General features: G+C 51.4%; 1 protein-coding gene across 8 annotated transcripts; it reads left to right on the forward strand.

Moving 5' to 3' along the window:
• The first annotated feature begins 4,215 nt into the window (after positions 1–4,215).
• On the forward strand, positions 4,216–11,072 carry NEU3 (neuraminidase 3). 8 transcript variants are annotated; one of them, XM_044285253.1, is made up of 3 exons: positions 4,216–4,267; positions 9,400–9,608; positions 10,013–11,072. In XM_044285253.1, the coding sequence occupies exons 2-3, from the start codon at positions 9,408–9,410 to the stop codon at positions 11,009–11,011; spliced, it is 1,200 nt and encodes a 399-aa protein (XP_044141188.1). In that variant the 5' UTR covers positions 4,216–4,267; positions 9,400–9,407; the 3' UTR covers positions 11,012–11,072. The 8 variants fall into 8 exon arrangements, with proteins under 8 accessions (XP_044141188.1, XP_044141189.1, XP_044141192.1 ...); XM_044285254.1 differs by having other exon boundaries at positions 4,224–4,252; XM_044285257.1 differs by having other exon boundaries at positions 4,243–4,258.
• Positions 11,073–11,433: the final 361 nt, after the last annotated feature.

Here is an 11,433-nt window from a genome sequence, read left to right on the forward strand (position 1 = left end):
ACGATCCGGATCATCATATATCTGACCCAGGGCTAAAAAGAATTCATCCACTGAACGGAGAGGCCGTGCCCCCTCCGGCAGCAAAAAGGCCCAGGACTGAGCGTTACCCCTGAGCAGCGATATAATGATCCCCACCCTCCGTTCCTCATCACCAGAAGAATGGGGAAGAAGGCGAAAATGGAGTTTGCAAGCCTCTCTAAAACGCACAAAATTCTCACTACCCCCGGAGAACGTATCCGGGAGCGAGATCTTAGGCTCAGAACAAACTCCATGAACGCAAGCTGAACCGGTCACTTGAAGCTGAGAAAAAGTCTTACGGAGATCAGCTACCTCCAATGAAAGACCCTGAAGGCGTTCAGCCAAAAGTGAAACCGGATCCATGCTTGAGACGGTTTTGGCGGCTTATAATGTCACGGAATGTGTACAGGTAACAAGGCAAAGCAACATACATAAATGACTCGCTGGATCCAAGAGCTAAGGAACCAAAGGGAGACCCCTGCAGAAGACCTGGGACTTTCCCTGGCTGCTCAGCCTATGCAAAGATCCGAATGGTGGAGGTTTGCATATCCACGTACCTTGACTATATAACCCCTGAGCACCCTACAATAGTGAGGGGACACGACCACCGGCTCCCTACACCAGACACGGAGGGAGTCAGGGTCACCTGGGATCCAGCAAACAGAAAATAACAGATAACAGTTTAACACTTAACTTTGTAGAGGAGAGGAGAACCAGATGGGCATGCACACATACTCCAGGAAGAAATATAAGCCGCCCAGAAAAGCCTTCTGGGGAAGAATTTAAAGGGAAGCAATTAGTCCAACACATGACAGCTGAGAGAGGCTAAGGAGAGGAGGAGCTGAATACCACAACACAGAAACTCAAGGGGGAGGTTCTGAAAGGCCTCTGTCAGAGCTTCTCAGCTGTCTGGTTGTGACACTATGTCATAGTCCTCATTACTAATTGCAGTTCCCCGGTTTATTAGTCAGGCTTCTGCCATTAGTATACATACAGTTAAGAGGTTTATACAGTTCTTGAGCCACTTGTTAACCCCCTAATCTCCCGCTGCCTTTTATGTGTGGCCCGTGGTACCGGTAATATTTCGGAAAACACTACCTTTGAGGTCCTTGCCCTAAGCTTGTGACCTAAATCCCTAAAATCATTTTTAAGGACTCTCCACCTTCCTCTAACTTTGCCATTGGCTCCGATATGGACCATGACCGCTGGGTCTTCTCCAGCCCCTCCCAGTAATCTGTCAACCCGATCCGCGATGTGTCGAACTCTAGCGCCAGGAAGATAACACACCGTTGGACGATCCCGGTCTACGATCAGATTCAGATTTTCCATTTCCCTTTAGTTTCTGAAATAACAGGGTGTCCTGGGACTTGTGTCTGCGGTATGTGACAGGGAATGTCTCAGGAACCCCCCGTCCAGTTACCATCTTGGGCTCTGTTCAGACACTGAGTAAATTCTCCAGCACGGCAGGGGCGTCGTTAGGTCAAAACATTCGGGGCTGGAGACCCGGATGTTTTGACCAGTGCCCCGAATGTTATGCTGGCAGGACCGGCCGCTCTGACTCTCCTGCGCTGCGCAGCGCTACTCTACACCGGCACCGCCATCCTAATCCGTATCCTGCAGTAACTGAACTTTACATCAGCGTTCATCTCAATACTATCTTACACATTCAGCTCCGGAAACATGCAGTGCGGGCGGCGTTCGCTCACTGACGTCTCGGGCCCTCCCCAGTATTAAAATCATTGGTGGGTAGTGCGCACCCCCCCCTAATCATTGGTGGAAGCGGCAGTTCCGATCGGAGTCCCAGCAGTGTAATGCTGGGGCTCTGATCGGTCACCATGGCAGCCAGGATGCTACTGAAGTCCTGTTTGCCATGGCCAGTTACTCTGCAGCATACTTACGTGCGCTGTGGCCGCCCGGCGCTCCTCCTTCTTGTAACTCACAGGTCTGTGCGGCGCATTGCTAAAGGCATAAGCAATGCGCCGCACAGACCTGTGAGTTACAAGATGGAGGAGCGCCGGGCGGCCACCAATGATTTTAATATAGTGAAGGGCGCACTGGGGGCTGATGGAGAGGGTACTGGGGGCTGGTGAGAGGCACTGGGAGGCCCCTGGTGAGAGGCACTAGGGGCCGATGGAGAGGCACTGGGGGCTGATGGAGAGGCTACTGGGGGCTGATGGAGAGGCACTGGGGGCTGATGGAGAGGCTACTGGGGGCTGATGGAGAGGCACAGGGGGCCGATGGAGAGGCACTGGGGGCTGATGGAGAGGCACTGGGGGCCGATGGAGAGGCACTGGGGGCTGATGGAGAGGCACAGGGGGCCGATGGAGAGGCTACTGGGGGCTGCTATGAGGCATGGGGCTCTTATCTGAGGTCTGATTGGGGGTCATTCATATTGGGGTCTGAGGTGTGATCTGAGGTCTGATTATCATTGGAGATCTTATTGGGGCTGTTAGCTGAGGTCTGATTAACATTGGGGGTCTGACCTGAGGTGTTATAGAAAATATTTTTTTTCCGGAGCAGCTTGGAGAAAAAAGGCCTCACAGTCTCCCACACTCCTTCTGCCCGGCCAAGCCAGCACCCCTGAGGCCAAGCCTGTCAGCACCCATGAGGCCAAGCCAGCCAGCACCCCTGAGGCCAAGCCAGCCAGCACCCCTGAGGCCAAGCCAGCCAGCACCCCTGAGGCCAAGCCTGTCAGCACCCATGAGGCCAAGCCAGCCAGCACCCCTGAGGCCAAGCCAGCCAGCACCCCTGAGGCCAAGCCAGCCAGCACCCCTGAGGCCAAGCCTGTCAGCACCCATGAGGCCAAGCCAGCCAGCACCCCTGAGGCCAAGCCAGCCAGCACCCATGAGGCCAAGCCAGCCAGCACCCCTGAGGCCAAGCCTGTCAGCACCCATGAGGCCAAGCCAGCCAGCACCCCTGAGGCCAAGCCAGCCAGCACCCCTGAGGCCAAGCCTGTCAGCACCCATGAGGCCAAGCCAGCTAGCACCCCTGAGGCCAAGCCTGTCAGCACCCCTGAGGCCAAGCCAGCCAGCACCCCTGAGGCCAAGCCAGCCAGCACCCCTGAGTCTTCAGAACTGTAAGTAAATTATATATAAGGGGACATATAGCGCAAATTCCAGTTTTTGTTTACGTTTTATGTTGCACTGAATTTTCTGCAAAATATCTATCTTTTTTTTGGTCGGGGTGGCAGTGGGTCTTGGGTGAGTTCCCACATTTTTAGTTACTGCAGGATACAGATTACTAAGGGGATGATCTGTGGGGTTGCCCAGACATCTAGGCCCTTCACAGTAATTAACCCCTTTCAGCAGTCCTCCATTCACTGAAGAGGGTACTGCTGAAAGGGGTTAATAACTACTGCGAAGGCCCCCCAGGTGATGGGGGCGTGATACAGTGGGTTTGTGCCCCGGGTGTTTTTAGACCCTAGCAACGCCCCTGCAGCACGGATTATACTGCACATTCCCTATGTAGACCCTGTAGAGGTGCCGCTATGTCTGGCCTCCGAGCAATATATATACAGTATATCGTTTATTATTTTTCAGGTAAAGCCCTTGAGCCCCACCGCAGCCCCTTAGATACCGCATGGAGCCGCTCAGGACCCCCATTCCAGTGAGTACACATAATACAATACAATTTAGCAATATACTATTTGTGTCAATTCCTCACAAGAGCTCTGCTTGCTGTCAGGGAACTGGAACCCTCATGGCTTATGAAAAGCTGTGATGGACGTAGCTGCGCAGTTCTTTACAGATAGTTCACTGACAGCAAGCAGAAAATTTGTGAGAAACAAACTAAAATTACGGGATCGTGAAATGTATTATTCACTGTGCAATATGCAGCGCTCACGAGCAGCAGTCCTTGCTGTTCCGAGCAGTGGCCACCAGATGGCGCAGTACACGGTCACTATACAGATGTGCTTTGGTGCAGATACTTTCTCTCCTGCCGTCCCCCTCCCCGCCTGTGACACAGTTGACGCCTGACGCCTCTTATATATAACCTGTTCGGGTCACCTGAGACACGATCTTTCACCAGAGGCGCCACTGCTCCCCGCATTATGCAGCACGCTACGGACGCCATGTTGGCTGCGTCTGTCGGTATTCCATCACATGTATAATGGTATCCGGAAACATGGCCGCCTGCTGCTGTGGTAGGGACACTCGTACAGGACTCATCAGCAGGAAGGTTGTGTTCAGTTGATGAGAACAGACTTCGGAGAGAGAGGAGAGAACAGCTTACTGTATAAGTATTAGAGGTACAGGGGCCCCGGGTAATGGGGTGCGCGGTACGTGTGTGTATATAGGGGTACAGGGGCCCCATGTAATGGGGTATACGGTACGTGTGTGTATATAGGGGTACATGGGCCCCGTGTAATGGAGTGCGTGGTACGTGTGTGTATATAGGGGTACAGGGGCCCCGGGTAATGGGGTGCGCGGTACGTGTGTGTATATAGGGGTACAGGGGCCCCGTGTAATGGGGTGCGTGGTACGTGTGTGTATATAGGGGTACAGGGGCCCCGTGTAATGGGGTGCGTGGTACGTGTGTGTATATAGGGGTACAGGGGCCCCGTGTAATGGGGTATACGGTACGTGTGTGTATATAGGGGTACAGGGGCCCCGTGTAATGGGGTGCGCGGTACGTGTGTGTATATAGGGGTACAGGGGCCCCGTGTAATGGAGTGCGTGGTACGTGTGTGTATATAGGGGTACAGGGGCCCCGTGTAATGGGGTATACGGTACGTGTGTGTATATAGGGGTACAGGGGCCCCGTGTAATGGGGTGCGTGGTACGTGTGTGTATATAGGGGTACAGGGGCCCCGTGTAATGGAGTGCGCGGTACGTGTGTGTATATAGGGGTACAGGGGCCCCGTGTAATGGGGTGCGCGGTACGTGTGTGTATATAGGGGTACAGGGGCCCCGTGTAATGGAGTGCGTGGTACGTGTGTGTATATAGGGGTACAGGGGCCCCGTGTAATGGAGTGCGTGGTACGTGTGTGTATATAGGGGTACAGGGGCCCCGTGTAATGGGGTATACGGTACGTGTGTGTATATAGGGGTACAGGGGCCCCGTGTAATGGGGTGCGTGGTACGTGTGTGTATATAGGGGTACAGGGGCCCCGTGTAATGCAGTGCGCGTTATGTGTGTGTATATAGGGGTACAGGGGCCCCGTGTAATGGGGTATACGGTACGTGTGTGTATATAGGGGTACAGGGGCCCCGTGTAATTTGGTGCGCGCTACCTGTGTCTGTATATAGGGGTACAGGGGCCCCTTGTAATGGAGTGCGCGGTACGTGTGTGTATATAGGGGTACAGGGGCCCCGTGTAATGGGGTGCGCGGTACATGTGTGTATATAGGGGTACAGGGGCCCCGTGTAATGGAGTGCGTGGTACGTGTGTGTGTATATAGGGGTACAGGGGCCCCGTGTAATGGGGTATACGGTACGTGTGTGTATATAGGGGTACAGGGGCCCCGTGTAATTTGGTGCGCGCTACCTGTGTCTGTATATAGGGGTACAGGGGCCCCGTGTAATGCAGTGCGCGGTATGTGTGTGTATATAGGGGTACAGGGGCCCCGTGTAATGGGGTATACGGTACGTGTGTGTATATAGGGGTACAGGGGCCCGTGTAATTTGGTGCGCGCTACCTATGTCTGTATATAGGGGTACAGGGGCCCCGTGTAATGCAGTGCGCGGTACGTGTGTGTATATAGGGGTACAGGGGCCCGTGTAATGGGGTATACGGTACGTGTGTGTATATAGGGGTACAGGGGCCCCGTGTAATTTGGTGCGCGCTACCTATGTCTGTATATAGGGGTACAGGGGCCCCGTGTAATGCAGTGCGCGGTACGTGTGTGTATATAGGGGTACAGGGGCCCCGTGTAATGGGGTATACGGTACGTGTGTGTATATAGGGGTACAGGGGCCCCGTGTAATTTGGTGCGCGCTACCTGTGTCTGTATATAGGGGTACAGGGGCCCCGTGTAATGAAGTGCGCGGTACGTGTGTGTATATAGGGGTACAGGGGCCCAGTGTAATGGGGTATATGGTACGTGTGTGTATATAGGGGTACAGGGGCCCAGTGTAATGGGGTATATGGTACGTGTGTGTATATAGGGGTACAGGGGCCCCGTGTAATGGGGTACGTGTGTGTATATAGGGGTACAGGGGTCCCATGTAATTTGGTGCGCGCTACCTGTGTCTGTATATAGTGGTACAGGGGCCCCGTGTATTGGGGTGCGCGGTACATTTGTATCACACATGATGGGATTAGATACACAGCTCAGCAGACAGTATCACACATGATAGGATTAGATACACAGCTCAGCAGACAGTATCACACAGGATAGGATTAGATACACAGCTCAGCAGACAGTATCACACAGGACAGGATTAGATACACAGCTCAGCAGACAGTATCACACAGGATAGGATTAGATACACAGCTCTGCAGACAGTATCACACAGGATAGGATTAGATACACAGCTCAGCAGACAGTATCACACAGGACAGGATTAGATACACAGCTCAGCAGACAGTATCACACAGGATAGGATTAGATACACAGCTCAGCAGACAGTATCACACAGGATAGGATTAGATACACAGCTCAGCAGACAGTATCACACAGGATAGGATTAGATACACAGCTCAGCAGACAGTATCACACATGATAGGATTAGATACACAGCTCAGCAGACAGTATCACACAGGATAGGATTAGATACACAGCTCAGCAGACAGTATCACACATGATAGGATTAGATACACAGCTCAGCAGACAGTATCACACATGATAGGATTAGATACACAGCTCAGCAGACAGTATCACACATGATAGGATTAGATACACAGCTCAGCAGACAGTATCACACATGATAGGATTAGATACACAGCTCAGCAGACAGTATCACACAGGATAGGATTAGATACACAGCTCAGCAGACAGTATCACACAGGATAGGATTAGATACACAGCTCAGCAGACAGTATCACACAGGATAGGATTAGATACACAGTCAGCAGCCGTATCACACAGGATAGGATTAGATACACAGCTCAGCAGACAGTATCACACAGGATAGGATTAGATACACAGCTCAGCAGACAGTATCACACAGGATAGGATTAGATACACAGCTCAGCAGACAGTATCACACATGATAGGATTAGATACACAGCTCAGCAGACAGTATCACACAGGATAGGATTAGATACACAGCTCAGCAGACAGTATCACACAGGATAGGATTAGATACACAGCTCAGCAGACAGTATCACACAGGATAGGATTAGATACACAGCTCAGCAGGACAGTATCACACAGGATAGGATTAGATACACAGCTCAGCAGGACAGTATCACACAGGATAGGATTAGATACACAGCTCAGCAGACAGTATCACACAGGATAGGATTAGATACACAGCTCAGCAGACAGTATCACACAGGACTAGGATTAGATACACAGCTCAGCAGACAGTATCACACAGGATAGGATTAGATACACAGCTCAGCAGACAGTATCACACAGGATAGGATTAGATACACAGCTCAGCAGAGAGTATCACACAGGATAGGATTAGATACACAGCATCAGCAGACAGTATCACACAGGATAGGATTAGATACACAGCTCAGCAGACAGTATCACACAGGATAGGATTAGATACACAGCTCAGCAGATCGGTATCACACAGGATAGGATTAGATACACAGCTCAGCAGATAGTATCACACAGGACTAGGATTAGATACACAGCTCAGCAGACAGTACACACAGGATAGGATTAGATACACAGCTCAGCAGACAGGGTATCAACACATGAAGGATTAGATACACAGCTCAGCAGATGGTATCACACAGGATAGGATTAGATACACAGCTCAGCATACGTATCACACCGGATAGGATTAGATACACAGCTCAGCAGATGTATCACACTGGATAGGATTAGATACACAGCTCAGCAGACAGTATCACACAGGATAGGATTAGATACACAGCTCAGCAGACAGTATCGCACAGGATAGGATTAGATACACAGCTCAGCAGACAGTATCGCACAGGAGTAGGATTAGATACACAGCTCAGCAGACAGTATCACATAGGATAGGATTAGATACACAGCTCAGCAGCAGTATCACACAGGATAGGATTAGATACACAGCTCAGCAGACGTATCACACAGGACAGGATTAGATACACAGCTCAGCAGACAGTATCACACAGGACAGGATTAGATACACAGCTCAGCAGACAGTATCACACAGGATAGGATTAGATACACAGCTCAGCAGACAGTATCACACAGGATATGATTAGATACACAGCTCAGCAGCAGTCACAAGGTGCTTAGATACACAGCAGCAGACAGTATCACACAGGGTAGGATTAGATACACAGCTCAGCAGACAGTATCGCACATAGGAGGATTAGATACACAGCTCAGCAGACAGTATCACACAGATAGGATAGATACACAGCTCAGCAGACCGTATCCACAGGATAGGATTAGATACACAGCTCAGCAGACAGTATCACACAGGATAGGATTAGATACCCAGCTCAGCAGACAGTATCGACACAGGATAGGGTTAGATACACAGCTCAGCAGACAGTATCCACAGTAGCGGATTAGATACACAGCTCAGCAGGACAGTATCTACACATGAGAGATTAGATACACAGCTCAGCAGGACAGTATCACACAGGATAGGATTAGATACACAGCTCAGCAGACAGTATCACACAGGATAGGATTAGATACACAGCTCAGCAGACAGATCACACAGGGTAGGATTAGATACACAGCTCAGCAGACAGTATCACACAGGTAGGATAGATACACAGCTCAGCAGACAGTATCACACAGGATAGGATTAGATACACAGCTCAGCAGACGGTATCGAAAGGATAGGATTAGATACACAGCTCAGCAGCAGTATCACACAGGATAGGATTAGATACACAGCTCAGCAGACAGTATCAGACAGGATAGGATTAGATACACAGCTCAGCAGGCAGTATCACACAGGACAGGATTAGATACACAGCTCAGCAGACAGTATCACACAGGAGAGGATTAGATACAGCAGCTCAGCAGACAGTATCACACAGGATAGGATTAGATACACAGCTCAGAAGACAGCATCACACAGGATAGGATTAGATACACAGCTCAGCAGACAGTATTACACAGGATAGGATTAGATACACAGCTCAGCAGACAGTATCACACAGGATAGGATTAGATACACAGCTCAGCAGACAGCATCACACAGGATAGGATTAGATACACAGCTCAGCAGACAGTATCACACAGGATAGGATTAGATACAGCTTAGATACAGTTCCGCCCTGGCTGACATGCTCATTCTGTAATTTCAGGTGCGGACATGTCGGGGGCGTCTTCTCCTGCCTCGGTGACGCTGTTCCAGCAGGAGTCTGGGGGCGTCACCTACCGTATCCCGGCTCTGCTCTACATCCCACATCCTTCCATCTTTTTGGCCTTCGCTGAAAAACGTTCTTCTCCTAACGACCAGGACGCCATGTACCTCGTGATGAGGAGAGGAACGGTGGAGCATGGCGGGGTGCAGGTACTGCGCGCCTGGCGTAATCGGGGGATAGTCAGACATGGCAGCATCACTTTTATGTTTTGGTGGTGGGGCGCTTTTAAGATTTAAAGGGGAAATCCACCCAAATGTTTCCTTGTGATGTAAGTCCGCGAGGCTGGTGAGCTCGGATGCAGCAGAACCCCCTGATTTCCAGTGCCGGGTATCCCGCCGTAGTCCCGCCTGCACACAGAAGCTCTGCATTATCTTCAGTCTGCAGTCCTACTTTATTTTCCCGAACCAGAAAGCTCAGGCTGAGCAGAGTTATAGGTCCTACCCAGATAGCAGGGGATTGTGGGAAGACATAGAAGCCATTATAGAAAATAACCCTTTTGTGAACATTTATTTTCCCTCCAGTACTTGCTGACCTTTGTCCTTTCCCTCGTCAGTGGGAAGACATGATCGCGGTAAGACATGCCAAGTTACCGGGCCATCGGACCATGAACCCCTGCCCGCTCTACGATCCCGCCACTAAGACCATCTTCCTCTTCTTCATTTGTGTCAAAACAGCCTGCTCCGAAAGGTGTCAAATCCTAACTGGCCGAAACGCCGCCCGCCTCTGCTACGTCACCAGCCACGACCTCGGCAAATCATGGAGTCTAACCAAAGATGTGACGGAGGAGGTTCTGGGCCGGGACATGAAGAACTGCGCCACCCTGGCTGTGGGCCCAGGTCATGGGGTGTGTTCACTATCGGGCAGGCTGATTGTGCCAGCGTACCTGTATTACATTCACTCCCGCGTCTGCGGTCTGCCCCTTCCATGGAAGACCAAGCCTCATTCTTTCATCTTCTACAGCGATGACCACGGTGAAAGTTGGCACAAGGGCAGCGGGCTGTGGAAGCAAGAGACGGTGGAGTGCGAGGTGGCCCAGGTGGCCTGTAGCAACGGTAGCGACCTGCTGTACTGCAACGCAAGAACCAGTCGGCATTACCGGGTGGAGGCAACAAGCGGCTCCCAGTCCATGGAGTTTGGAGATGCCCACTTCAATAAAAGCCTCTGTGAACCACCTCATGGATGCCAGGGAAGTGTGGTGAGCTACGAGCCCATGGAGGTCCACCAAGAAGAAGATGAGGCTGATGGTAGAGATGAGTCCCAGAAGTCGTGCCTTAAGATAAGAGCCTCATCTTGGCTTCTTTATTCCCATCCGACCAGCAGCCATAGGCGCATGGACTTGGGAATTTACTTGAATAAATCTCCTCTTGTGCCATCCAGCTGGGCTCGGCCATGGGTCATCAATGAAGGTCCCAGCGGGTACTCGGACTTGGCGGTCTGTCAGGATGCTCACACCTTCGCTTGTTTGTTTGAAGGTGGAAAGGACGCTTGTGAGAAGATTACCTTCCGGAGGTTCACGGTTGAGGAGCTCCTGAACAATTCCTCAAAGCCCTAGTCCCATATGGTTCTGTTCACACTGGGGCTATGGGCTCCATCTAGAATCCTGCTGCAGCTGGTGTCGGCAAGAATCAGGCTTGCAGTTTGACTCCATCTGGAATCCAGCTGCAGCAGGTGCCAGACTTGCACTTTCCCTCCATCTGGAATCCAGCTGCAGCAGGTGTCAGACTTGCACTTTCCCTCCATCCAGAATCCAGCTGCAGCAGGTGTCAGACTGGCACTTTCCCTCCATCTGGAATCCAGCTGCAGCAGGTGTCAGACTTGCACTTTCCCTCCATCTGGAATCCAGCTGCAGCAGGTGTCAGACTTGCACTTTCCCTCCATCCAGAATCCAGCTGCAGCAGGTGTCAGACTTGCACTTTCCCTCCATCTGGAATCCAGCTGCAGCAGGTGTCAGACTTGCACTTTCCCTCCATCTGG

The sequence above is a fragment of the Bufo gargarizans genome, chromosome 3 (genome assembly GCF_014858855.1).
Source record: "Bufo gargarizans isolate SCDJY-AF-19 chromosome 3, ASM1485885v1, whole genome shotgun sequence".
NCBI classification, from domain to species: Eukaryota; Metazoa; Chordata; class Amphibia; order Anura; family Bufonidae; genus Bufo; species Bufo gargarizans.